This window comes from Macrosteles quadrilineatus, unplaced genomic scaffold (assembly GCF_028750875.1).
Source record: "Macrosteles quadrilineatus isolate MER2022 unplaced genomic scaffold, UCM_ALF_1.0 Scaffold_7__1_contigs__length_78375512, whole genome shotgun sequence".
NCBI classification, from domain to species: Eukaryota; Metazoa; Arthropoda; class Insecta; order Hemiptera; family Cicadellidae; genus Macrosteles; species Macrosteles quadrilineatus.
Window position 1 is genome coordinate 23592302 of NW_026542600.1, and position 12568 is coordinate 23604869.

Below are 12568 nucleotides of genomic sequence, written 5' to 3' on the forward strand. Positions count from 1 at the left end.
ACATGTATTTAAGCCTATACAGTTACTCACAAGATGGTAAATATACATAAAAGATGGTAAGTGGTGATCGATTTCGATTGTACACTCCAATCATCATCAGACCCAATAGACGAATGACATTGTGTGAATTTGGGTCTGATGATGATTGGAGTGTACGATTGAAATCGATCACCACTTACCATCTTTGATGTATATTTACCATCTTGTGAGTAGCTGTATAAGCGTAAATATATGTTTTAAGTGTTATAAGATGTTTCTTTTATTTACTTTCCGTAAGTTGAATAACACGTACAATGCTGGTCGAGAAGTTACTTATTTACTGATAAAATGTAATGACTTGATATAGCACGGATTAGATTCCAGTCGAGGAATAATACATTTATAAGGTTGGATGAATCTATAAGATTAGGCAGTTATGAGGCATATAAGAGACATCTATAACAGGGCATTGCGCTACGGTTTGCCCGGCGGAGGTACCAAGATCACTATAAATATAAATAAAGAGTTATGTAAAATCATACACTTATGCCCAATGTAAGAATAATAGAAGAATAGTCAATCAAACTACACGCGAGCGGGCATAAATATATATTTCGAAAGGTATTTTATATAATGTTCATTTCTACAAAAGGTTATACACGCATCGGTAAAGGGATAGTTTTTTTCAATACATTGTCAAGTCATAACACAACTTTTGATTCATATACCAGTAGTAAACAAATATGCTTGAAGTACAAAATAAGTTTACTTCTGAACGATATGACACCGACGAAGTCGTTACTCCTGGATATCCAAGGGAAGTAGATCGAGGATCAGGTATACGTAACTATAAAACTCAGACAGTTAACGATTGCGATTTTGTGAACGATTACCAAATACATAACAAGGTAGATTAGCTAAATTCTACTATAAGAATTAGCAGTGCCAGATGAAGCAACGCTAACTTATTTTAGTGACTTGTGTATTAAAAATATTTTTATGTATTTCAAATCGTGTGTTTTTGCCAGATTTTAAAGAATCGATGCATTCCACTTGGTCGCAGATGTTATTTACATATGGGATTTAACTGGTAACATTCACATGTTTTTACTTTCCAGGTCCCGGTACTGATTTGGATCTATGGCGGCGGCTACATGTCGGGCACTGCCACTCTGGACATCTATGACGCAGACATGGTCGCTGCGACCAGCGATGTGATCGTGGCGTCCATGCAATATCGTGTGGGAGCCTTCGGGTTCCTCTACCTGAGCCCAGAACTGCCCACAGGCAGCGAGGAGGCCCCTGGCAACCTGGGGTTGTGGGACCAGGCCCTGGCCATTCAGTGGATAAAGGCGAACATCGCCAACTTTGGCGGCGACCCAGAACTCTGCACGCTCTTCGGAGAATCCGCTGGCGGAGGATCCGTAAGTACCCTTCTACGTAGTTGTTGAGTTGCTTATAGAATAACCGGTTCACATTTCATAAATACTCGTTTAATGTATTCTTTTATTTGTTTAACCCAACCCACTACACGACAAAGTCATGCGTAGTAAACGTGTTTATATGTAGGCGATGAGTGTGTGTGTGAGTGTGTGTGATTGCCTTTGTATTTGTAACAATGTGAATTATTGCTAAGAGATTTTTTGATCACTTTCAGGAATTCAAATATTTACTCAAATATGAAGTTGCCACAAACGACCAAACGTTTATTTAACACATACAGTAACTATATATATATTAATTGGATATCCGTAATAACTGTATGTTTTAAAATTCTGCTGATTATAAAAATAAAACAAATAGTAAATTGATTGGAGAAGCCTGGACTTGATACATTGCCTGAGATTCGAGTCTCTAAATCAGAAAGAACATTGAACAAACCCAACCTACGTAGAGGGTAAAGGGTAGCCTACGTTAAACATGGTATGATCCCTGTTTAGACGGAATTTAAACAAGAGTCTTAATTTTAAATTGTATAGGTCTTCATATTTTATAATCTATATAAAGACTTGTTTACAGTTTAGTGATCTTTTATCAATTTTACCAACCATCACAACAAAATCATGCCAATCCTACGTGGCTTAGATAGGATAAACATACGTGGATTGGATAGACATTGTGTTTATCGAAGTCAATACGTTTATGGTGTCTATTGAAATAGTTGTTGATATTTGGAGTACACTTAATGGGGTAGCAGAATTTTACCCCCTGTGCATAACTGACGTCACAGCCTAGGCGGTAAAATTTCGGCCGTGAGCTTTTGAGTTGCACAACCTGAGTTGATAAATTAAATGCTGAGTTAAACCCATCTTTCACGGTTGTGAATTCAACCAAAACAAATTAAATTAGAAAACCTAGAGTGTGAGGGCCGGAATTTTACCCCCTGTCCAGATATATAATTTGGCGGGAATAATGAATTTTGTACATAATTGGCGTTTTTACAAAAAGACGTTTAGTCAGTTAACTATTTTTTACCTCCGTTTACATGAAATGTTGTAGGCAAATAAAATTTGTAAACAAAACATCAAAATAAATTTAAAAATTGTACAAACTTCAGTTGTCCTACTGATTCTGGGAAAAATATAACTAAAACCATTGTCACATTCTCTACACTTTGACAATTCGGGGGAAAAGCCTGGGAGTATGTTTTTTCTATGGCCAACAGTAGGTTGATACAGCAAAGGATGTGGAATCTTACTTAACTCTATAATAAATTACACAATATAAAACAAATAAATCAAAACTAGCACATTGTTGTACTGCTAAATGTGAAAATCAGCTGTCTGGTTTGGTTGTTATAAGAAATTTTTAGTTCCGCTCGTTAATATAAAAAGTCTTATTTTAATTCAATTTGATTTAAAAATTCGTATTATTAACAAAATTTATTGTTATTGCCAAATTCTATATCTGTCTAGGAGATAAAATTCCGGGGGTAAGATTCCGGGGGGTAAAGTTCCGGGGAGTAAAAATATGGAACGGGGGCAAAAATCTTTAGTTGCCTAAACCCTAGTTATTCGAAAAGGGGGTAAACTTTCGGCTTTTATTGCTAATTTAAATCACGCGCTGTCTATTTTCATTAGACTCCCAAATTCGTGGGGTTAAAATTCCGTCTGAGAACAAACTCAGAAAACTACGTCATAGCGACGTCAGATCTACTCAGGGGGTAAAATTCCGGCGACCCCACTTAATACAGTAGAAGATCAAAAGATAAGTTCTAGCTTCAAAGGGATAGGCTAGAATAGTATGTTGGTAAATGATAGTATTCATGATCATATAAACAAAGGGGATGCTAACAGGTCATTTGTTGTAAGACTAATAAAACTGAGAATCTACCATGGTGAAAAGGAAGATTAAAGTTACAGCCCGACTACAGTGGAATAAATAATGAGGTAATGTTTACAATGTCCTAACAGTGGTGTAAGTAATGGCAGTGATATGTTCTACGGTTCGCTGCCGGCCCCGAGTACTAGGAAAAATTAAAACATCCAGTTATTTCAAAGCATGTTTCTTTTGTGAATTTCTAGCCCTAATTTGAAAGTAACCAACCATTTGACTGTTATATTCTTTAATGCTTTTATACTCGTGAAAATGTCATAAATGTTTATGTCATGAGTGTTATGTCATAAAATAGCTTTCTTATTTACAGGTTTTTATGAAGGATTTCTTAACTCTACAAAACATTTATCCAAAACTTCAATATTTTTGTTTTATATTTTGTTTTATATGCTCAGTCAATATTTCTTAGACTAGATAGTCTTTATACATTATAAAGAATGGCGTCTTAGGTTCTATACTTCGCCCATTTTCTTGGTTACTGTAAAACGTCATTTTTGACTAGTCTGCATAGAAGATGTCCAAGAAAAATGAACAACGACTCATGGTTTTTTAAATAAAGTCATAAGAAAAATATTTGGACCAGTTTCAGAGGGAGAAATGTGGAGGATAAAGAAAAATAGAGAGCTAAGATCACTATTCACCGACCCAGATATTGTTGCAATGGGTAAAGGAAGAAGGTTAAGTTGGATAGGGCATATGCTAAGAAGAGAGAGAGGAACAAGACTGTATGAAGTTTGGAGAGCCACGCCTGGAAGTAAACGTCCATTGGGGAGGCCAAAATTGAGATGGACTGACCAAGTATTGAACGACATCAGGACGATGGGTGCAAATGTCAACTTGGCAGAAGACAGAGAAGGGTGGAAGAGGCTGGTACACGAGTCGAAGAATTGACTGAGATTTGTGGAGCCACGGCAGTAAGACACTCTGCATACGAAAATCGAATCAGCAGAAGCCAATTCACAATTTGTTAGAAATAAACAGCAAATAGGTAAAAAGTGTTGTTACATTGACGTACTACCTACTGCAAAACCGACGTTTGGCCTAATCTACAACTTCACGTTTTAAATCAAATAATATTTATTTTGTATTACATATAAAACCCCACCCAATAGAGATAATGCTACGTGTAAGGTTATTTTATGAAAGTAAATTTAACGGAGAGCTCAAATAAAAACCAATTATGCTGATAGCTCGTTTACATCAAAAGATATAGGTGATTTAGTAAAACACTACACTTTCAACCTGGTGTTTCGGGGGAGGGGGGTTTTAAGGGGAAGCAAGGCGGGGAAATTCGAGGAACTTTCAGAAAACACCCTTCCTATTATATACTATCACCATGCAAAAAATCAGCTTTATATCTTTCATGTCTAGGTTCTTACCTAAAGTAACTGGGCTATAAGGTACTCCAGCAATCAAGATGTCGCAAGATAGTGCCGGGTGAGCAGGTTCTTCAGGTAAAAGAAGATCAGGAGCGTGACACACATTGAGGGAGTGGTCAGAGCATAGTAGAAGATTCAGGGTAACACTAAGTTCATTGAGAATTGCATTGGATTGGACCAAATCAAACCCAGCAATCATGTCGATCAAGTGTTGAGATCCTGCACCATTTGGTACAATGGTGGGGGCAGTCCAGTCAACTTCCGGCAGGTTGAAATCCTCAACGAAAAGAAGAGAGCTTTGAGCAGGGCATGACAACAGGACTTCATCAACGGACAAACAAAATCGTTCATATACCGTGGCCGGCAAATCTTTAAAAATTGTACAAATAGTTCAAAAATGTACAGCTTATCTATAGTTTAATATGTAATTGTATTTATTTTTAAGATTATAATTTTTAATATCAATGTCAATACGCTAATTTAACACGGTATTTTGAGTAAAAGTGAACTCATATTATTAATTATTTATGCTATTACGCCTGAACTAGCCAAACTAATATACTATTTTAGCATCAATTGTCATCCGCGGTTCAAGGAATATGGACTGCTGACTAAATGTAATGTAATTACGTTTTTATTTCAACATGAACTCCACAAATCAGCTAGTAATTAATGTTTGTTCTCATTAATATGTCAAATTTATGTTTGCAAATTCCGTGATGATTTAATATTGTCTGGTAAATAAATTAAAGTTTCCATACATATGTTTTTCAGTCTGTATTGGGGGTTATTTCTTAATTATTTTTAGGAAGCAGCAATATTGCCTACATTATTTATCTGTCAAGGGCATAATAATCTGTCCATTGATATTGTATGAGCTTGTTCACAGTATGAAAATTGACTTGCTTGTGGTTAGAAGATCAAGTAAAATAAGAGTAAATTATCCCATTTTATTTTTGAGTTGATTTCGTTTGCTGTTTTTAGTCATAAATGATGGTACAATAAAAAAACTTAAACATTTGTTAACAGATTCAATCAATAAACATGACCACAATATTTATACACCTCCACCTCGACGATTATGACGAAGGTACAATAACAAAAGACCGTTGGTTATCAAATATCTCTTCCTCAACTTTAGGAACGCACCAACTTTTCAACTTTTCTTTTTTTGTTTTTCATCTTCAATCACAAAATTAATATTAATCGAATGCATAAGATTATTTTCTAAATATTTCATTTATTGGCAAGTACTTTTTATTTAGAATTTACCAATCTTTATAGGCCTCGAGCCTGTTACTGGGTGATTTCCAGCTTACCTAGTGATTAGCCGGTACAGATCAAGGGTGTGGCTCTTAAGACTTGAACCAAAAACCAAGCTTCCGTGGATTTGTCCATAAAGGTATTGACTATACTCCAACTAGTATAGTAACGAGCTACTTTGATCACACACGGTAAAATATATAAGCACCATTATATGTTCAAGATAAGTTTACCTGATGAGTAACCCATCAGGTATTATCAAACATATACAGGGTGTTCATTTGAAAACTTTCCATATCTGTTGTGTGCAAAAATAAGGCTTTTAATACTTGTTTGATCTCATTTCCCCCTAATTTGGACATGCCAAATTGAATGAAATTATTTTCAATTTCGAAAAATGCCCCAAAAGGGCCTAATTAGGGGTAGGGGGTATGGGTGCTTTTTGAGAAATTTTCAAATGTAAACATGGATTGTGTGATACATCAATCTAAAGGTCTAATCACCCCAATCATTTTGGTGCAAACGAAATCTAATTATCTTTTACCGTATTTACAGGGTGGGTCAAAACGTTTTAAAAAAGGACTTGTAAGCTAAGTACCGTATTACCCGAACTACTGAACGGAACAGCGCCAAATTTCTTTCCAAGCTTATTCTTGATCTACTCTTTAAGATAACTTGTAGTAAGGGCATTTTCCATGTTATATTCTAATTTAAAAAAACCTCAAATTTGAAGAATAAAAGAAAGTTGAAAACTCAAAATTCTTAAAAAGTAAGGTATAACAAATTTTGTACCACGTAAAAGGTCCTTTTTTAACAAACATTTTACGCAATTAAGTTTTCTTTCTATCTCTTACCGTTAAAAATTGCAGTAGAAAAACTGAATTTTCTATCGTAAAATTGTAACTAGTTTTCTAATAAAACAGCCAAAATTCGTCTCTAGACACATTTAATAGTGCATTAACTGAAGGAGACAATTCATAATTATTAATGGACCGATTGACAAACATGTTATTATGTTTTACTTTGTGAAAAAACAAGTCTTATAGCTGATGAGGACAACCCACACGAAGGCCGCTTTCTGTAGTACCATTGAATAGTCAATGGTAGTACTAATTTCAAAAGTACTATTTTCTGTAGTGCCTAATCGAATATGGTGTAAACTTGAAAAACAGACTTTATTTTTTACTTATTGGGGAGAACAAAAGTGATAACTGCAAAGTGTTTAACAATAAATATCCAGGTAAGACCTTGAGTCATATAGCTGTAAATGATTTAGTTAAGACATTTATGAAACTGGCTCAGTTACCAATGAGAAAAGAACAGGATGAAGGGTCCAAGTTGAACTGACACAAGCAAAAGTAGTTGATCAATTTGTAATTAATCATAATACATCGTTGAGCAAAATGAAATGTGTTTTAATAGAAAACTAGTTATAATTTTGCCATAGAAAATTCAGTTTTTCTGCTGCAACTTTCAAACGGTACCTAAGAGATAGAAAGAAAACTTAAATACGTAAAATGTTTGTTAAAAAAGGACCTTTTACGTGGTATGAAATTTGTTATACCTTGCTATTTAAGAATTTTGAGTTTTCAGCTTTCTTGTATTCTTCAAATTTGAGATTTTTTAAAATTAGAAAATAACATGGAAAATGCCCTTACTACAAGTTGTCTTAAAGAATAGCTCAAGAATAAGCTTGGAAAGAAATTTTGCGCTGTTCCGTTCAGTAGTTCGGGTAATACGGTACTTAACTTACAAGTCCTTTTTTAAAACGTTTTGACCCTTCCTGTAAATACGGTTAAAGATAATTAAATTTCTTTTGCACCAAAATGATCGGGGTGATTAGACCTTTAAATTGATGTATCACACAACCCACGTTTACATTTGAAAATTTCTCAAAAAGCACCCATACCCCCTACCCCTAATTAGGCCCTTTTGGGGCATTTTTCGAAATTGAAAATAATTTTATTGGATTTGGCATGTCCAAATAAGGGGGAAATGAGAATAAACAAGTGTTAAAAGCCTTACCTTTACACACAACAGATATGGAAAGTTTTCAAATGAACACCCTGTACAATATGTAAACGTTTTAATATTAAAAAAAAATAAACCCCAGCCTTATCATTAAAAGGTGCTTTGTTTTGCACGTGAAGATTAGGTACCTTGTTAAATAAACGGAGAAAGCGTGACTTTCATCCGAGACACAGATTACTGTAACAGGCCATTTCGTAGACAAAGAGCAGCGGGAGGGGCCAGAATTAGATTAGGCCTCAAGACGGTCGTGGTCACATAGTCAGAATGCCTTTTACCCTCGCCGTCTTTATGATAAATTAACATAACAACCCCTTCCACATTTAAGATTTTTTTTTCCTAATTCAAAGCTCTTATTTCCATGTTTCAGCACTTAAAAATGACTCTTAAAATATCAGCAAAACTATGGAATATTTATTAAGCTGTTTTTAACAACATAAGTATAACATTTTTAGAAAGTTGTTTAACCTAAAGGGGGGTGTATGGGGTAAAAATTGGGCTTTCTGAATTTTGACCCCTAAAACATAACATTTTCCAATTTCTCTTGAAACCATTTTTATGAGCTTAAAACAATTAATACCTAATACACTGAAGTGTGTTTTACAGTTGTTGGTTGCGGAGAAAATTCAAACAATTATAAATTTAAAATTCCTATGTTTTTAAAATGGAGAATAAGTAAACTGTTTTAGTTTGCTTGTTTATGGACAAACCTTGATCCAACTTGGTAAATTTATTTATTATATAACAAGCTATTAATTTTTTTACTAAAACACTGTAAGATCAATTTATGCAGTTAGTCATTTAAACAATTCTAGGCTGTATTAAAAATTGTTTCTTTAGTACAGACTTTTCAACCCTGGTTATAATTATGCGCAGTTTTCTCTTTAAAATATTCTTATATTTAATACAGTGAAAAACACTTACATTTGATCTAATCATTCGATGGATTTAACTCTAAAATTGTTATTGTATTGCCACAAAGTACTTCAAAAGTATGAAACTAACAATTAATTTTAGGTATGTTATATCTAATCATACTTGAAAATTCTAGCTCGTTATTAATTTTACCATAAGCCTTTAATGCTTTTGCCTACGACCGTTTTTTAAAATAACCGTTTCAGTTCAGTTCTTAGAATTGAAAAGTTTCTCATAACAGCATATTTTTTCATAACAACACGGGTAACGAACCAATGAGGTTCAAGGATTGAGAGAGAAGAAGTAAAATTGTAATGATTTGAGCTTCAATTTATGAGCTGTTCAGACCAATTTAATTGTTGAGTGGTAAGAATTGTGTTTGGTACAATGTTTCGTTGCATCACTGTCACTGGCAATGAGAGGTTATAAACGAAAACATAACCTCTCTTAGAAGTATGAGTAGTGATTTTTAGTAATTAAAACTGTCGTAGGGTTGCGTAAACTACTATTTATCTACTACTTAACTAACAGTAATACATGCAGCCTAGAACGAAATAAAAGTAATTATTTATTAAATATTATCATAACATTAAATTAATATTATAAATTCATATTTTACATCGTCTTTATTTCAACTTTGACCTGCGTAAACTAGTAAAAACTATACTGTTAAAATGTGCTGAAAAATATTCATTATTTATTTGTACCCTTTCGAACCTTTACAAAATGATTTGATGGAAATACAAGAAGCTAAACTAAATTGCGAAAAATTCGTTTCATCTTTCCAGTAAAAATTAAATTTTACAAAGTAACAGCTTCGCCAGGCTTCATTATGCACATGAAGCCTGTAAATTTATTCATTTATTCGAATACCTGTCCACTGAAGTTTCCCATTATTTATGGAATGAAGTCATTCTCTGATAGAAAAAAACTTGCTTCATCTATGTTTGATATGGTTGACCAATTTGGCCATTCTTTTTCCTTTTTTTCGAGAACTATTGTACTTTATTTAACACATCTCTTGTTAAGTCATACAAGGTGTTTTTTTTTAACTTGCTTCTTTATTTATGTAAAAACTGCAATACTGTAGATAGAAATATGCAGTTTGCATGAATCGTCTATTATTTTTTGTGAAGTTCCCATTCATCCCCTTCCCCCCCTACCCCTAACTTAAAATTTAAACTGCAAGGTACCCCTTTTGACATATCAAATGTGAGGGCATGAAAAAAGAAAAAGAATGGCGCAAACTAGAGATCTCTACGTCAATCCTAGGTTTTTCCTACTTCTAAAATTTGTAAAATTTCTAGGACTTTTTACGGTTTTTTGATTAAACAAGCATTTTTCAATGGTGTGACTAGCTGGCATGCTTTTAAAAAAAAAACCGTAAGAAATCCGAGAAATTTTACAAATTTTAGAAGTAGGGTGATTTTTGAAGGTGAAGGAATACGATTTTCGGAAAACACTAGAGTGTTTTGTAGAAAATTTAATTCCTGGCTATGAAAATTCTTTCAAATCTTTGCTAGTTCTTACTGTTTTCGAACCACAGCCGTTTAAAAAAGGTGTTTTAAAAAAAGAGGGCGTAAATTTTGAACTGCTTAACTGCATAACTTTTGATAGGATTGACGTAGAGATCTATAGCTGGCGCCATTCTTTTTCTTTTTTCATGCCCTAACATTTGATATGTCAAAAGGGGTACCTTGCAACTAAAAAAGTTTAAGTTAGGGGTAGGGGGAGAAAGCGGGTGAATGGGAACTTCACATTAAATTCGCAACAATTGTGACCCCTACGTCAATAAACGATTCCCGCAAACTGCATATTTCTATATATTGCAGTTTTTGCATAAATAAAGAAGTAAGTTAAAAAAATACACACTGTATAAATCAGTAGTGGGGAAGGGATAGGCCGACCATCAATTGCACTTAAATTCATTTTTCTCATTTGCCAATCTTGAAAGAGTAAACGTTGCCGTGCATATGTTTGACGCTCTGTTTGTTTCGAGTAGCTGTCCGGTGTCCATTTTCAAGTCTTGATTTCTTATGTCGCAGTTATAATTGGTTTTTAATTTCGTGTTTACCCGTAAATATAAAGTAACGGAGAATGGACTGCCATTGTACACGTAAATGCGCACTTCGTAACAAGGCAAGGGCTAGTATAAAACAAAAGAGTAGGTTAAGTGTTTTATAATAGGTAACTCTATACGAAACGCCGACCGACCACGCAACCGAACAAAAGATAGGATTATTTATGTACATCAAATGTTGCAATTACCAAACATAATGGTATTGGTTCTTTGTATTGAAATACAAAACCTGCCGACCAAGTGAATATCCATTTGTCTGAAATGATTTTCAATTAAATCTATTTAAATGACATTAGGTTTAACGAGTAGCTAGGTTTGCTTCTACAAGGTACGTAATATAAAGTGTTTTTTTTTAGTAAAATACTAATAGCTTAGTATAAAATAAATAAAATTGCCAAGTTTCATCAAAATATATCCATAAATAAGCAAACTATAACATTTTACAATATTCTCCATAAGCATAACATGGGAATTATAAATTATTAATTTTTTGAATTTTCTCCGTTACCAATAACCGTACAAAAACACTTTTGTATACTAAATTATTTGTTTTTTAAGCTCTTTAAAAAGGTCTAAAGAGGAATTGGGGAATTTTATGTTTTGAGGGTCAAAAATGAGAAAAACCAATTCTTACCCCATAAACCCCCGTAAACCCCCGTTCCCATGGTCCGATCATGCTGGTTCGCGAACTTATTCAAGTTTACCCCGCCTTACACCTTTAAACCAAATTTCATCAAAATCGGACAAAAATTACTCAAGTTATCGCGTTCACGGACACATATATATACATAGCCTATATAAAAATTTTAACGAATGGTGTTTTTGGCCTCTGGGGACATCAAACATCAAAATGAAAAAAATAAATCGGTCCCGGGACTAGGTCTTACCATGCCACCAGTAGGGTTTTTTTGCCGATCCTGCGGGATTGAGCGTGATTGAGCGTGTGAGCGTGTGACGTCACACGACGCCGACCCCGCCCCCGACGCCGCCCCACCCCCACCCCGACGCCACCCCCGACGCCGCCCCACCCCGACGCCACCCCCACCCCCGTCGCTAACCCCTACCACCATCGGGCAGATTCAAGGTCATCCTTTGTTGTCTGGAACCACCCTACGCATCGTGGGAGGTCTCCAAGCCAACCCTCCCTACACCATCACTCACTGTCAGCCGCAGCTGCTCCCCAACACCTGCGCTCCAAGCGGCCCCCCGCTCCTCCCTTGTATTCTTTGTTCTCCGCATAGCGCACACTTATTTACCACCAATAGGATGTTAGCTTATTTTGACCAATCAGAGAGCAGTTTTGTTCTCCGCATAGCAACAAGTCGCTCGTCTCACGCTCCCCCGTCGATCTCTATCCAGTCTGCTCCCAGCTACCACAGTGATTAGACGTATTCGTGACTCTATTAAATCGAGTAATTTATCCATCACGAGTTCGCGCTTTGTGTCATCATTGGATCATCACAATAATAATTGTAAGTACTTTATTATTAAATAACAATTTTTCTTTTCATTATAAGTGTAAACCATTATTAGAAGTGAACTAAGATTATTAAATATCACATTTCAAACTACGTTTAATAGTATTGAT

General features: G+C 34.8%; 1 protein-coding gene across 1 annotated transcript in view; it reads left to right on the forward strand.

Annotated features, from left to right (window-relative positions):
- LOC128998649 (acetylcholinesterase-like) overlaps positions 1–12568 on the forward strand; it is a 157928-nt gene that overhangs the window by 96702 nt on the left and 48658 nt on the right. Inside the window, exon 3 of the mRNA XM_054424875.1 lies at positions 1098–1403. Coding sequence (XP_054280850.1) covers positions 1098–1403 — 306 coding nt within the window. The remainder of the gene's footprint in view (positions 1–1097; positions 1404–12568) is intronic.